Below are 16,978 nucleotides of genomic sequence, written 5' to 3' on the forward strand. Positions count from 1 at the left end.
CCAGCTTGCAATTCGCGCAAAACAATATCTACAATATAGGCTATAAAGGATGCCTGACACTACAGCAGGATGTGGGGGTTGATTTCCCAAAGACCAGTGTGTCAACGTATCCATGCATGTGATGAATAACAGAACATTTCGGTTAAAATCAGTGTTCAAATATTAGGGACACAGAGAAAATCAGGGGTCTGAAAAGAGTATCTGGTGATTTGATGTATAAATTGAGAGGTAAGTGGACAACAGGTGAGCTGATCATAACCATCAAAGGGATTACACTGCAGAGTTCAACAAAGGAAGAGACGAAAGAACTATGAATAATAGTCACTTGTACAAAACTGAAATGAAAATGTACACAATAGGTCCAGCGGAGCAGGAGGATTAGCCATCCTACACGAACAACACGCTCAGTCTTACACTCAGAGAAACAACCCTCTAACACAGACTATAAATCATTGCTGGTAAAGTTCAATCTCTCTCCACAATCCCTTACTCCTTTACAGACCTCTGGGCTATAATGGAAAGTTTGCAGACTCCCTTAGACACTCCCTTTCTCCCATCCTGATTCAGTATGCGTTCCTCACCAGACAAGGAGACTTCAACATCTGGTTGGATGTTCCCTCCAACCATATGACCCGTCAACTCATCGATATCATGGAAGCTCTCAACATGACGCAACCAGCACAGAAAACTCAAGCCAAACTAACATTCTGCAGCTAGACTCCTCCTTCCCCTCTCTCCCACAGAACACATCCCCCCTGTCCTTAGAATATTACATTGGCTTCCGATCAACCGACGTGCGACTTTTAAGGCCATGTGCATCACACATTGCACCCTCCACAGGACAGGCCCTGAATTCCTCCAAGAGATGCTTACACACTAAAAACCCTTCTGAAACCTCTGGTCTGCTCTAGAGACTGCCTTGTAGTCCTCACGTTTAATTCCACCAGAACTTGAGTATCCTCTTTCTCCGTTCAAGCTCCCACCCTCTGAACTCCCTTACAGTGAACACCCTCCACAATGTTGACTACGTCTCTCTTCAGAAAGGCCCTCAAAACCTGGTCATTCCATCCAGCAACTTGGAGGTCATCCCCACTCACTCTTTTCTCTTGACACCTAGGCCCTGACTCAGCCCGTTCCTCCCACTATATACCTGTTCCTCCCACTATATTATACTGATCAAGGTAAAGTAAAATTCTCGGAGCAGAATGAACGACTCTAATTGTGACTCAAGGTACGTATTCCAACACCACTTTGGTGGACTTCTTCCATAGGCATGGCCACCCACTCGCATGCATGGGCCTCCATACACCAGATGAAATCAAAAAGCCATCAGAATGCAGCTACGACCAAAGATAACATTTGGTCTAGCTGGACACATAATGAGTCTCTTGGACTTGTGCATTCTCTTGTTCACCTCTCGGCTCCCATTCACTTGCCTGACCATCACGAATAGCTTTCTGGGGCACGGCCAACCCACCTAACTTCCTACCTTGGCCTAATGCACCCAAGCATTCTAATCCTTCTAATAATGTTTCGCATACATTGGACTTCGGTCCAGCAGTCTTGATGACTCAGATAATTCAGCTATACCAAAGGCAAAGATCCAACTCAGGCTCAAGGTACGCAGTCAATCAACACTTTGGTGAACACCGGCCACAGACATGACCACCCACTCGCCTCCATACACCAGAATATAAAACTAAGCACAACATTTCTGCCGACATTTTCGACCTTTTGAGGTAGATAATTTGAGTACCACTCAATGGGATAATAATGTCTTCTGTTATTTGAGCGCTCCGAGACCTATGAGTGTGTAGCGCTATATAAGAAATAAATCATTATTAGTTGAAAACCAAGGTCAGCCAATTGCACAGCAGGTCAATAAACATAAGTGACACTTTATTTCTCTGTGAGGGCCACACATTAGTCTTCTGCGTTGCAGACCTGCTGCAAAAAGGCATTCCTTGCCTCAAATTTGCACAGAGTAATGTGTAGGGGTTTGGGACTTTCATGAAAGGATCAGAGTGTTCTGCCTGTTGGGCAGTCGTGCAACGATGGTTCACTTCTACAAGAGCACGAATCGTGAAAACTGTGAGCGTTCAATCATTTGCTGGCCCGACTGGATTGTAAAGCAAGATCACTATGTATTTACTCACTGTATGCATCAACCCAGCAACAAGGCTACCTTGCATTTCCCTTACGTCCCATCTTTCAGATGTTCAGATCCGTCAGAGCACCCGGAGACCATGCCCCTGGCAGCGGTGTGTGGCGTAAATCCATGTAACATAAACACATGATATGCCACCCGTGCCATTCTAACACACTAGGGATCAACAATCATGCAAACACTTGAGCTTAGTCTATTTTCAATAGCAATGTTGTAATATGGCATTAAATCCCCCTTCCAAGGGCTGGAATGGTGGGTAACGAGGGGCTGGGTCTCCCAGTTCCAGCCCTTGGAACAGGGCTTAATGCCATTAACATCCAAGGTTACCAAAGCTGTAACCCGGGGTGCTAAAGAAAAGTATTTAAAGTCATTGAACGGGATACCTTGCGTGTCCCGTGCAATGACTGGAAATACTGTGCTAAGATGGCCACCGTGGAAAGGGAAGGCCGTGCTCCATGTGGAGTCTCTCTCCCCTTTCCATAGCGGTCGTAGAAGATGGGAAGCTGCGGCGGTGGCCTGCGCCACTGCAACAAACAGATAAGTGGGCTTGCGGAGGGGATAGGAAATGGAGAGAAAAATAAAAGGGGGACGAAGAATGGGGGAAGATGGCAGCCGGGGGAACCAGCCGCCAGTCGGCTTGGAACACGGGCTGAGATTGTAGGTTTCAGCCCGAGTTTCTAGCCACCTGATTGGATGGTTCCCCCGTTCCGGGTACTAATGCTGGTTAACTGTTGGTATGTGCCCTGTGTCCATGCTTATAGCATAGACCAAGCACTCTTAATACACAGTGAAGATGAGGGATATTCTTGAGGCAATCTCTCTTTCTTTAATTATCACAACAGGTAAATGCTGTCCAAATATGAGTGAATCTCTGCAAATCCTAATTTCCCAAAGCACTCCAGAAGTTCCCAATACACGCAAATTGTATCACACCGGGTGTGGTCTTAGACGAACAACAAAACAAAAGAGGTGATGGCTGGAAGGATTAGAATATATCTTAACCAGCAGCATCGCTCTGAGCAACCCTCCAGACCATAGTTCTTCACCTGCTTAACCATTACAGAGGGGGGGAAAGAATCACGCTTGGTCCCACCCCGAAAAGGGCAGTCCCGCACAAACATTTTGGTCACATCCCTTCTGCACGTGACCACAAGCAATCCCATACATGTTTCTCATTGGGCGTGATCAGCTTGTGTCTCTGAGGATCAGCTACACACACCTGGTTGCATTTGGCGACACAGGTTTACACTCTGTTATTTAAAAGAAAAGTTCTACCCGCGTCTAGCGTGAAGAGAGATCCACTTGCAGGTTTCGGTGGATTGGAATGACTGATATGGAAATAGACATACACCAGTAAGTTTTCAAATCCCCTGGCAAGGGCCAGACCAGACTACTGAAGGATCAATGCCACAAAAACACACACTGGGCTACTCTTCCATTTATGGCCATGGAAGAGTGGCATTTAGACGAGCCGGCTAGGTGTGGATGAAAAGCATGATGCTTACTATGCACCAGAGGCGTAGCCAGGATTGTCTAACAAGTGGTGCCTGCCTCTAATGTGGTTTGGAACACTGCAGCGACATTAACATCTTTCAATGCCCACACAGCACCGCATTCACAGAGGTTGGGTGGGCCTTGCCCACTCAGGCCCTACCCTGTCTGTCTGCAAAACATGAAGGATGATGGGAGTAACCTATGTCCAGGGTAAGAGACACAATGGGTGCCCCCTAATGATTCAATCGAAGAGTGATAGCACTTGATCCCCATTCAAACGTGTGCCTGTCTAATAATGTAGATATCACTCATATGATAACCTTGTCAAATATGTTAATACTTAATGCTGTCTACCTTTTACTTTGCTGTGGAATCATGTCTCATTTGCTACCACCTGCATCTTTCGTGTATCCCCCTGGTTGCACATATGTACAGAACTCTGATGCTTCCCAGATAGGATTGTGCTTTATAAATCCCATACATGTGTGTCTTGTACATTTCATCCCATACCACCCTTCCAGTGTCCCCTTCCCTCAACTGATTATGTACCCCTAGTGGTACTCATTTTCATAGTGCTTTTTTCAAAGCGCTGTACATAGAACCTATTTACATCCATGTATCTTCCCAACCGAAGTTGGTACTCAATTATCAACCTCGGAAGGATGAAAGGCTGAGTTGCCCTTGCTGGGATTCGTACCTGCGACCTGCAGATTACACACAGATCGCATCAGCGAACGCTCAACCAGCTGAGCTATGTTACCGGCGCGCCCGCGCTATTGTAAGACACTCGCCAGGGGATATCCCAATCAGCCATGTGTATCCTATTGCAGGGTATCTTGTTGAAGCGCTTCCTTTCATACATATGAATACAATTGGCTCGTTGAATTTATTGGCATGTTTATGGACAGGGCAACAGGGGCGATGAGGCCGGGTGCTCGAAAGAGAACATGGAGGCACAAAAGGTTGTCTTTTAAATGTACCCCCTTTTCCAAATGCCGAAGCTTCACATGCACCGGATGCCTTCACAACAATAGTGTCTTTCTAAAATCATCAACCAAATTGGTACGGAAACATACGTATGGCCAAAATTGCCCTTTTAGGGCAAGCAGGTGATTAAACATACAACGTCACTGTAGTACTGATTGGTTTTAAATGTATCACCAACATGAATATAAATGTTGAGTCTTATGTGTAAAGCCACGAGGAATAAAAGTATTAGCATTATTGACCTAAAAACATTTGACCTACAACATCTGATCAAATTTTTGTGACCTTTTTGTTCGGTCACATTTAATTAAATATATATATGGAGGTTGGCAAGGGTATAGATTAGATTGAGGGGAAATGGAGGGGTTGTGGGGGATCATCACCCAAAATTTAGACCGAAAAAATGTCAAATAAATTCGATCAAATGTTTTAGGTCAAATAGACCCAAACCGGAATAAAGCTTTGTCCTTTATCTGATGGGCATCGCACGCCAATCGTGGCCCTGTGCCCTCTCGCATTGTAGTCTACCCATCTGAAATCATCTTTGGTTTTGCCTACTGATGCTGGGCAGGTGTGGCCCCAGTTGAGATGATAACTTAATTGAAGTCCTCCTAGGTCAATTTCGGATACAGGCAAATTGGATCTGTTTTGTTCAACACATGAAAGTGAAATTGAGAAATTGATCAGGAACCTTTGGACACCTGAATATTAAATACTGGATTAAAAAAAAAAAAAGTTTGGACTGGTTCAAAACATAGATGTATGCATGTATGGGCTGTTCCAAGTACACATTCACAGGAAGGGTGCAGTAGCTCCATAATATTTAAATGCATGCAGAGGAGATGTCACAACTACAGGGTGGACTGCTTTCCTGTCCTGCAACAATGGCTAAAAAAACAGGCAACTAACGAGGACAGGAGTCGCTGTGGTGGATCAGAGAACGGTCATCCGTGTTTGCGATTTACTGAACATGCCGTTAAGATAGACTCTCGAGCGGCTCTATTCTTCATTTGCAATTTTGGTTACAGGCTTACATCTGTCCCAGGGAAATGTCGATTAGAGTTTCATTCAATACTCTGAAGCGTTGCCTTTTTTTCAAAGCAATTGTAGATCCCAGATCGGTGGTCTTGGGTCCACCAAACAGGAAAATAGAATAAAATGTTCCAGCTATCCAATGTTCCTGCACTTGCGCGATCTGAATGACACAAGTGTCCTCCCTTCCTTGTCTTGTAGCGCCTAGAAACACGTGTCATATCAGATCAGATCTTAAATAATGGGCAAAAAATCCCCACTGCAATGTAGTGAGCGCACAATTTCCTCTTAGATACTATTTGTGGCTATTCTGAAAACCTGGCTAGGTTTTACCCTTCTGTTCATGGACGTGGCCAGCCGGGGTATCTGGGAACGGACAAGAGGCTTGTCAAACACATTCATGCCTGTGAACTCCTTCCGGCAAGCCCACAATCGAATCTCTTAGAGCACAATTAAAGATGTTTTCTCTGAATCCCCCTCCACTCTACTCCCCCCTAGGTGCTTCTCTCTTTACTGCAGCAAACAGGGAGGTGAGTGAGTGAGGCAGGCACACCATTTAGAGGCTATCCCTGTCTCTGGTCATATTGGTATGAGTCAATTTACACGCCAGGCTAATGGAAATGAGTCACTGCACGGTCTGTCTAGAGAGTGCGCAGAGCTGAAAGTGGACTGACCGCGCCACAACCTTAAGGATTCAATACTCCTGATCCTCATTATTAAATTGGCACATAATCAGAGGCAAAAGAGGACAGATGATCCTGAAGAACTGTGAACGCTGGCTGGAGACCGTGCCGTCAGGCTTGTCATATGGGCAGAAGACTTCTGAGGTTGGTCCAAGAAGTGAGACGAGCCAACTCCGAAATGCCGGAATGTCGCCCAGCATTATCTACCCTCTGGGACAATTCTTCTTTAAATAGGGCACACAAGAGACTACGGAGGTTCAAGCAAGGTCGTCAAAGAGGTGTCCTGTTTATTAGATTTTTTGGGATAAGATGCTCCCTGACCATAGATTTGAGGGTGCAGACATGCCTCATTGTGAGGTTGCACTTCCTACTTTGCTGCCAGGTAAAGTCCTCAGCAGTTCCACCCCGCTGAAAGCCGAGAAGGAAGAGTAGCTGCTGAAACATATATACCCCCTATGTTATGTACCTACATTATGCAAATCTCAGTATCCGGGGCAGGACCCGTAAAGGCCTCTGTCCTTATAGATAGTAGCCATTACTAGTAAACCGAAGCACGGTCTGCGTCGTCAATTATACTCTTCCTTCTCGTGCCTCCCTCCCGCCACCGTTCCTTCCGGCTGGATCGGGCAGATGTACCTTAGCCAATCCACTGCCTTTCTCAGCACTCTGAAGCCGCATACAGCATAAGGCACGAAAAATACAGAATTGCACCAGCACTGACTGTAACAAGTCTCAGGGCAGCTTAGATGACGATAGAAGCAGTGGATGGAATGGAATTCTATCTTCGTAGCAACACTACCAATAGCAAAGAGTGTTAAAAAATGGTCTAAAAATTCACATGATATTAAAGCATAATATATATACAATATATGCGTACATATGTACTATGTATAAGTCTCTCTATCTCTCGCTCTATAAATATATATATATATGTATATATATATATATAATACTGAAAATCTGATTGTAGAAATATGGATTTTAAGTGTCGACAGATTGTCGAATTTACTCCTTACCCCCCTTGCAACTGTTGACATCAGAGGGGACTGCTAAAGCTTGCACGAAGTACGAAGGTTAAGCTTGTGTCCAGATTTTGGCAAAATATAAAAAGAGCACAGGCGACTATGGGCTCGGGAGATGTTTAATACCAGAAAGCTGACACAACACTTACTTCCAAAATGGCATGAAATTGATGACTAGGAAAATTTGTAAACTAGAAACTAAAAAATTGAAAAGGGAGCGACGTGAAAATAAACGATTTAATGAAAAGGCAAGTAAAGTACAATTGCATTTCTTTCCATGTTTGCGGCAACTATGGACCTGGCTGATTTACCAATGAGTACAAAACCGGGTTCCAGGCATGGAATGTGACCTTTGTATACCAAAGGCAAAAAATCTTGAGCACTGTATATCTATAAGGTTGGGGACATGGGGGGACAGTTTTCATAAAATGGATGTAAAATAAACAGGTTTACAACACTGATGTCAAATTCTGCAGCACGATCTAGAAATTGACCAAAGAAGAGGGCCGGGTGGTTAGCTCAGGTGCAACGCGTTTGCCTTGGAGTCGCGGGTTCGAAACCTAGTCCGTGCGCTTCGAGGGTGGTCTTTGGCATGAATCGTGAACAAAAAAAAGCTACATTTTTTAGAAACGCCCTCTCCAACGAAGCCCACATTCCAGACTTTCAGTGAACATTGGCTTGACCGGAAGGTTGGCGGAAAGAGCCGCTTCCTCGCGCTAATGCCTGCTGGAGTCCCGCGCGCCGGTCCCAGGTGGTGGTACGCCACTTGTCTGATGCTATTTGCTTCCAGGGGGGAAAACGCAACGTATTGATCTTCATTCAGCTTGTGTCTGCTCCTACACCGCCATGTGTCATCGCCTCAGCGGGCAGCGGAGAGGGATTTCTCATTGTTTTACACCGAGAGATTCCGAAACTCAAAGGCGAGCATTCAAGCCAATGTGACTGCCCTGACACAGTGAGTCAGGGGCTCAGAAGCCCGGCCTTATAGAGTGTGATGTGGCTGGGGGAAAGGGAGGGCAAGGAGGGAGGGGCCAATATGGAGCCCGGGAGGGAGAATACTCGCACGGAAATCAGCAGAGGACATTCGACCACTGAAGACACTGCATTGGTAAACATTTCTAAATGTGTTCCATCCACATTCCACACATACACGGGTGGGTGAAAGGGACGACAATCAAAACACGGGGACGTGCCTTGTTGTGTATGATCCAGGTTTTAGAAGACACCTTATTTTGAGCCTAACAGTTCACACATTGCTTTGTGTGGGTTGTGTGTTTGATGTGTGGGCAACACTGTGTTCCATTTTAGCTATTGCTCATATAGTCATGGTGAGGGATCGGAGAAGGTGGTTAGGCCGTTATGTACAAAATGCAAAACTATTTATCACATGGCAACAACAACACACGCTACAGACTATGCGAGACGCAGTTCCCATCGTTGCAAACAATGGAAGGTTTTAAGAAATGTCACAAATCAACACCTTGATAAAGAAAAAAAAATGGTTCCCTTTGCGTCAATCCCCTTCAGTTTATATCTCTTGAAACGTCCACTTTGTATTGTAAACGTTGTTCTCTCACCTGCAGTCTCCCCTTACATAGTGCACTGTGATGTCCCCACCATTTCAAATGTATTGTGAGACTAGGGCTATTGTGTTTCCCAAAAAAGACAACACACAGAAGATCTGTCCACGCGTCGCTGCAAAACCTTTGCAGTCACTGAAGATTCTTTAAATAAAAAATAAAAAAGTCACAAGGTTTAAAAAAAAAAGCCTTCCTGCAATGTAGAGCCAAACATTCAGAAGTAAACGCTATGTTTTAATGTTTTGATATATTCTTTTAAAAAAAAAGTCTTTCATAATTCATCAAAAACAAGCTGTGCTGTAATCCCCATGGCATAAAGGGGAGCACCGCAGAGAGGCACGGCCTACTTAGTCTCCATGTTTACCCCTGGTGACCCTCTCCACTTCCGGGCCCTCTGGGAAGGGCATGCTGTTTGAATCCCTCTTTCTTTGCTGCTCCACTTCTGCAAGTGTTCCGCATCCTTGCGCTTAAAATTATTGAAGGGTTTGTCGGCCACGCTGTGCCAACCTTCAGGCTCACCTTGTGAGCTCAGAGGCTGCATCCCAGCGTGTGTGGGGGGCGGGGGTCGGGTGCACTGCATAACCCAGCTGTCCGTGGATAGGGGGCTCCTTTACAGTGTGCTAGTGTTTTGTGTTCCAGGCGGTAAGGTGTAACTTGACCAACGCACCGTGCACTTCTGTAACTAGCGCCTACATTCCTCAGGGATTCGTGCGCTGAAATAAACCCAAAAAGTGAATAAATAAACATGGACATTCATGTTAGCTCTAGCACACTAGTCCTTTGCTTGTCCAGCCGCCCCACCCCCTCTCTAGAGAGGACTTCATTGGCCAGAGATAGCCGTGCACGCCGTATTGCACCTTTTGAAGGGTTGGCGTGACAGCCACGAGTTCTGCCATTTATTTATTTATGTGTATAGCGCTATTCCCCCATGGCCTCAACGCGCACATAATATCAATAACCCAGACTACCCCTAGAATGCCAAGTCTTAATCCTAAAAACGAAGTGACAATGAATCGTTGCCTCTATGACTCTGCACATCCTCGGGACCAGAGACACTTTCCTTCCAGCCCTCTCTCTTTCCCCCATCCTCCACCCCACATCCCTGCATTGCCGTGCTGTGCCCCTGCCCCTTCTTCCTCTCCCCTCTCCCCATCTCCCTCCCACCCCCTGCTCCTGCCTTTATCTACTCCCCTCCCCGCTCTGGCTCCACCCAGCCACTTCCCCATCCTCAACTCTCAATCCAGCTCAAGACCCCACCTTCCTATTCATCTCCCTGTCCTTCCGGAGGCCTAAGCCACCCACCCATTCCTTCTTTACTCTCCACCCAGTTGCAATCGCCATCCACAAAGAGCGTGCATTGGCAGCGGTCTTGGATGAGTCGGGTAGAGGCAGGCGGCAACATCCCCATCCCTCCAGGACTGGAAATATAACCAGATGTTCAGTTGAAGGCCAATGTCGCAACCTACTCTTGAGTTATCAATCTGCCTTCCTCGCTCTTTCCAGCAGGAAACCATCACAAGGCGAGTCTGTGCCACCCGTGAGTGGGTGAGGTGGTCTCCATGCCACCCGTAAGTGGGTGAGGTGGTCTCCATGCCACCCGTGAGGGAGTGAGGTGGCCCAAATTCGGATTTTGTTTCCGAATCAAAGTGTTGACAACTGCCCTGGCTTTGATGGGGTGGTATCTGGTATGCCTGGGGTACAGATGTGGCCAGCGTGGAAGACTTACTGGCTGTGGAGGCAGAAGAGCTCATCTTTCGTGCCCGAGTCCCCGCTCCACTGAACTGTGTGATCTTGAGCACAACTATGTATTCTCTTGAATCACAGGTCTCCTATCTCCAGAAATAGGGTATGGGGGGGGGGAATCAACGGGGCCTAACGTTAAAGCCTATGGCGTTAATATTGCACAAGAGATCGATGCAAAAAGTCCATCAGAAAAACATTTAAAATAATTTCAACTAATAACACAGCGTCGCCTATAACCTTATGGCAATCCTAAAATGTCAGCCATTTTAACAGCTTGCATCAGGTCCGGCTGGATTCCGTGCCATTTCCTTTGATAAATCAAGATTCAGCTGTGGTACTTATGAAACCAGAAGTGTCATTGAGCAGGATAACCAGATGCCCCACGTGACCAGCAAGGCCATGTTTACTGTTCCGTTTTTATGTTTTTTTTTTCTAAACAGAAGTCATTTTAATGTGGTGCTTAAATTGAATAGGTTCGATTGAAGTGAGCAAAGACTACAGCTCCCAGAAGGCATTGGACTGGCAAATGAAAGCCAACAGCTGGAATGAGGATGCTCCTGGGGACAGAGCAATACAGCGGGGCCTTGGTTGCCTGGCCGCTGCTACCGGTCACATGCAGCTCTGCTTTAATGTGGGAGATTGTGTTGGTGATGTTTCAGGGAAGAACGAGCCACCAGCAGCGCCGTCTAATGCCAGGGGCTGCCTATTCTAAGATATGTTCCTTGGTCCATTGTACTCGCCTTAAAAAGCAACACACGTAGAATCCAGTTCCCGGATTCTTGGAATACGACTTGTTGACTCATGACAATGGTGGATAAACATTTTGAATTTCATTTTCCACAATACAGGATTTACTTAAACCCACAAAAAATAACAATCAGCTCAAAGTTTCCCAAATAGTCTTTAAATTCCAGTTTTTGAGGATAACCTGAAACAAGTATTTAACATTATGGAAGGGTCTCAATGCAAACCTGTCTTGTTGAGGTCACGTGGACTTGGCCCCCCTGAAAGTACGAGTGCACCTTCATATTGAATTAAAAGAAAAAAGTAACTCAATTCCCAGGAGTCTCCTTAATTGATCTCCCGATGAAGATCTCCGCTCCCGATCAATATCTTCCCAGCAATTGGGTGCATCGTCCTACCCAGAAGGGATGTCACTTGGCTCCGGGTCACCTAGACACCGTGGATCCAGGCCTGTGATTTCCACTTGCTGGCCACTGTCGTTTTGCAGGGAAGGCCAACACAGTTAAATGCGAATTATCCGAAAAAATGAAAACAGAAGTACGCACGCGTGTATTAATTACAGACGGACGCAGGAGAGACGCAGCTGCGGAAATGGGGGGTCCTGTTGACATGCACACGTGGTTACACCGTGCCCCAATTTAGGCAAGCGGGCTTTCAGAAACGGATTCTTTTTTTAAATTAAAAAAAAACATGCTAAGAGTACTAAAATAAGGGGGTGAAGTGGTATTCCGTGCAATGGCAATTGAGCGATACTATGGCGCTGTGGGTATCACGCCTCAATCATTCAGGCCCACGGTGCCCCTTGGCTTCTGCATGAAGGGGCACTGGAGTACATATTGACGTCCTAAACGCCCCGGGTATCCTCTGGAAAGGGGGTACAGGATAGAGATGCCATCGGCTGGGAAACGTTGGCCGTTTGCCTGGAGCCCCAGAAGCGCCCACGTTGGTTAGATCGTGTCTGAGGGTCGACAAATGTTCAATCCTGCCAGGTGGGCACAGCACCTGGGGGTGGACAAATGTCAATCCAGCCAGTTGGGCGTGCCAAATTCGGGTGGACAAATGCCCAATCCAGCCAGGTGGGCACGTCGGCACGTCGGGGCGCGGGGAGGCGGGCACATGTCCAATCCAGCCAGGTGGGCACAGCACCTGTGGGTGGACAAATGTCCAATCCCGCCGGGGGGGGGGGGCACGGCAGCCGCTGCACCCCATAGGTAGATTATGCGTACGGTGCCTGTCCATGCCAAATTGTTGTAGTACTATTATTGTTATTCATTTGCATTGCACTGTTCTTCCCGTGTACAGCGCCTTGGCTTAAGGCGCTATATAAAAACTAGAAGAGTCGGTCGCTCTCGCGCCTAGCAGGCCCGGGAATCTGGCAGGGACGGCGCCACGCGCTGCGTGTGTTTTGGGAGGGAAATAAATGGACACGTCCCAAGACAACCTGCCAATACAGAGCTACGGTTGGCGGGAAATTCTGCCGCGCTGTTAGAGACTGTGCCCTGGGTGTCGCATTGGAGAAATGTCCCGCAAACAATATTTCATGCATCTTAAAAGGGTCCACGACATGACTGGCTGATTCGGGATCACTCCATGCAGGGTATGTCCCTATAGCACACGTGTGTAAACATTCGGCACTGTTGTACCGTGGTAGCATTCCATCACTAAAGGAGGGGGGGGGGGGGGTAAAGAGGCATTGCCTGCCAGGTGCTATTCTGCGCCCCCACATTCTCCCCTATTTAGGAAGCATGTCTCTAAACAATATCACCCCCTCCCTCCCCCCACTCACAAACACGCACAATGTGAGGTTCCAGGAGCAACGGCACCTGGTCCAGCCCCCCTCTATAGAGAGCTGGACATTCACACGACAACATCCACGTATGTAGCTACAGGAATCTACACGTTTTCTACAATTCGAAAGGGAACCGTGAGCTGCTTCGTGCTGAAAAATAACACACACGCACACAACACACACACACACAAGACATGCAGGGGCCCTCCTTCCCAATCCGTCGGGTTTTCCTTTATTCAGAGACGGCGAAATGGAAAGAGAGAGAGTGGGCGTGCGAGGAAGAGAGATAGACAGAGGGGGCAGAGAAGAGAGAGAAAGGGGAGTGAGGGAGAGAAGGAAAGAGAGAGGGAGAGAAAGGTGAGAGAGAAAAGATAGAGAGAGTGAAAGAGAGCCGGGGAGAGAGAAAGAGAGATAAGGAAAGAGAGGAAAGGCAGGAGGGCAGACAGAGTGAGAGAGGGGACAGGGGGGGGGAGAGAGATGTAGAGGAGAGAGAACGAAAGAGAGGCAACAGAGACAGAAAGAGAGAAGTGAGAGAGAAGAGAAAGATCGATGCAGAGAGAAAGAGAGACGGAAGGATAGAGCGAGAGAAGAGGGAGTGAGGGGCAGAGGGGAGAGCGAAAGCGATAGAGGAGAAGAAGAGAGCGAGATGGAGAGGGGCCTCCCTTTTTTTTTAAGCAGACCCAGTGCCCCCCTCCAGCAGCACTCTGATTACGGAGGACACACGCGCTGGTTTTATTCACTGCATCTCCCCCCTTCAAGGGAGGGCCAGTGCTCCCCTCCCACCAACTCCGCCGGAGTCAACTTGCTGCACTGACTCCCCTCTAGAGTGGCTGACTCCTTGTTCCCTGAAGCAGGGGGTAGCGTAGGAGACGCTGGGAGGAGGGGTGGGGGGGACGGGTGGATTGATAGAAGAGGCGGGGGTCCTCTACTGCCCAACACCGAGTGAGCATGGGGGTGACCGTGGCCAGCTGTGAGGCTTCTCCGCAAACACAAATCCACGACCCCTTTAACAAGCCAACGACCAGGGTGTTCACAGGAGCCCGGTATGCTCTCTGGGTCTTCAATGCCGGCTGCCCTCCTGCGTGGCACCTGCCCGGCAGCCCGCATGCCTCCTCCTTTTCTCCCCAGGCATGTTCACAGAACACGGATACCCTCCTTCAGAAATTACACAGACAGCCCAGAACGTGGCGACAACATCGCTGTGGTACCCTCTCCGCCCAGCGAGGCCATTCATTCGCGCCCACCCACCCTTTGGTCGCACCTGCTCACTTTTCTATGGGGCAGGTCTCAGCGGGAAACACTGAAATCCACAATTCTGTGATATCTCACGCAGTTCTTGCTTTATTGCTCCTATATGATTGCAAAATGTTGAAATGTGCGGCACTGTCCCAGACAGGACACGAAACCCGACAGTAAAGCGCACACCGTATCAATCACACAAACACACGAGGTCAAAGACAGTGCATCGAAGGGATGATAAAATGAGGAGCCCCTTACCTATTCGGATGACATGAGGCATTCCATTAGAACGCTGAACCCACAAAACGCAGACCAGAAGTCCCGCCCAGTACCCCAAAAGCATACTCCGGATAGTGAGCCAGACTTGGGTCATCGTTAGAAAGCGCCTCCGAGTAAGTTGCCACGGGGCCCCCTGCCGAGGCGTGCGGGGTGTCCTAGGACTCCGAGGGGCGCTCCAGCGCAGTCTGCCCGGCTGCGATGTCTAAAGCAGCAGAGGTGCCAGGAGAGGGGAGGTGCCCAGCGCACATCGTACTTTCAAATCTCCAGCCTCGGCTGCGAACGCTCGGCGAGAAAAAGAAGGAAAAAAAAAGGCAAAAAGACACAAAAAAGCGGCGTATTTCTTCTTGTTTTTGTTTTGCTTTCTTCCCCCCTTCTGGGCGACAGACGGTTATTTCCTCTTGTCCAAATCGGTCTTTCACCTGCACAAACTGAGTGCTGGAATCAGGCAGCGGGAGGCTGTGTGTGTCCCCTCCTACCCACGGATGCTGCCGCCTGGCGCCTGCCAAGCCCCGGACTGGAGCGCGCTGTGCGGGATCGGGAGCTGTCTGGGGTGGGGGAGGAGGGAAACCAAGCGACAGGGAGCCCATGCGGGGATCATGTCCTGCCTGGGGGCATGAAGAGGTGTACACAGAATGCGCATGGTGTGTACAACAGCCTGTTCATCACTGGACGGCAGCGAAGAGCCATCACACCGGATGCACTAGGTACAAGGCCTTCATGAAACCGTATTTAAAACTGCCATTCCATTGCATCTCTCTTGGTGTGAAACACACATGCACACACAGGCACACAAGCATGCACACACACACACATTAGAGGTAGCTGCAGGCAATAGTATTACGTCCCTTTATTTGGCAGCAGAACCCGATCTAGGGCACGTGAATTCAAGGGCACCTCTGGTCCCGGGGCACCTCCAGCAGAGGGCGCTACATTTCCCCTACAACCAAATGCATGCTTCCTATTGGCTAGTTCAAGGGAGGTGGCAAATGGCAGCAAGATTACCTCTAGCTGGAAGTTTCAAGGTGTACCCATTTTAGCTAAATCGATGCCCATTTCTCTCCCAGCAATGAGAAGCACGAGTTTGCAATTTGTGTGAACAAGGACCACGTGTGTATCTATTTATTTTTATGGTAAATATTAACTCTTCACTTTTAGAAAGGCCATTTCTTGCATGCATTCTTGTAAGCCTAAGGACGTCTTATGTTATGTTAGGTTACATTGGCATTTATATAGCACCTTAAATATCATTGGTATGACCTCAAAGCGCTGGTAGGTTGAACTCCCTCGGGAACCGCAGTTCAGGTCAGTAGAGAGGGATAGTGTCGAATTGTGCATGGGTGCAAGCTGTTGCACCCGTTTATTTTGTGTTCTGCACAATTCCCCCTGGCCCCCCAGATTCAGCCATTGTTGGAGGGGGGCTGGGAGGGGTGGAGCTCGCCCCCCTTCTTCCAGCCCGCAGCCAGAGTTTGTCAGGATTAAGCTGCATTTTGTCTTCCAGGGAAGCAGACGGACAATGCTGGGGCGTGCTTTGTTGCGCTGCACTGTGAAACCCCAATAAAGGCTCTTTGTTGCCCACACAAGCCCTGTGTTCTCTTGGCGCTCAGAGTTTGCACTTCCAGAGTGCCGCCACTTTCAAATAAAGAAGATAGCGCCGATGGTTGACTGCGCTACACACCTGTTTGTTGGGTTAACATAACAGTTGGAGGATTATCACATACAATACATATTGCATAGAAATCTGTAAGGTAACATTTTAGAGGTTCAAAAGAAGCCCCTCACTATGAATCAATTATACCAGTGAGGAAGGGCACATTACAAGTGTGATTTGGGGAAATTTGAAATTGCCTGTAAAAGCTTTGCAACATAACATAACATACCATATAAATAGTGCATCACACTCTATGCAATGGCATTTTTGAGGTTAAAAACAGTACTCCCTTGCAATCAGCGTAGTATTTCAACAAAAAACAACACCTTAAACACACCAGTTGGGTACATTTAAAATCCATTATAAAAGCTGACTCCCATAGCATGGCATCACGTGAATAGTGCTTTGACCTCTACAAGGTGACATTTGTGAGTCTCAAAATTAGCCACTCCCTATCAACAAAGTATGGCAATGAGGAATTACACCTTAACAATGCAATTTTGAGAAATGTTAAAAAAAATTCCACCAAAAGCTGAGGAATGTAAAATAAAACAAACAGGGTATACAACTT

At 47.7% G+C, this 16,978-nt stretch overlaps 1 protein-coding gene across 2 annotated transcripts in view; it reads right to left on the reverse strand.

The window, feature by feature from the left end:
* Window positions 1-15,235, reverse strand: part of GRIK3 (glutamate ionotropic receptor kainate type subunit 3) — a 1,124,179-nt gene extending 1,108,944 nt beyond the window's left edge. The window contains exon 1 of one of the 2 annotated variants that reach the window (XM_069622638.1): window positions 14,739-15,235. In XM_069622638.1, the coding sequence (XP_069478739.1) occupies window positions 14,739-14,853 (115 nt within the window). In that variant the 5' untranslated portion in view covers window positions 14,854-15,235. The remainder of the gene's footprint in view (window positions 1-14,738) is intronic. The other variant, XM_069622639.1, reaches the window with a different exon arrangement.
* Between the last annotated feature and the right edge of the window lie 1,743 nt (window positions 15,236-16,978).

The sequence above is a fragment of the Ambystoma mexicanum genome, chromosome 11, assembly GCF_040938575.1.
Source record: "Ambystoma mexicanum isolate Mex_15411 chromosome 11, UKY_AmexF1_1, whole genome shotgun sequence".
NCBI classification, from domain to species: Eukaryota; Metazoa; Chordata; class Amphibia; order Caudata; family Ambystomatidae; genus Ambystoma; species Ambystoma mexicanum.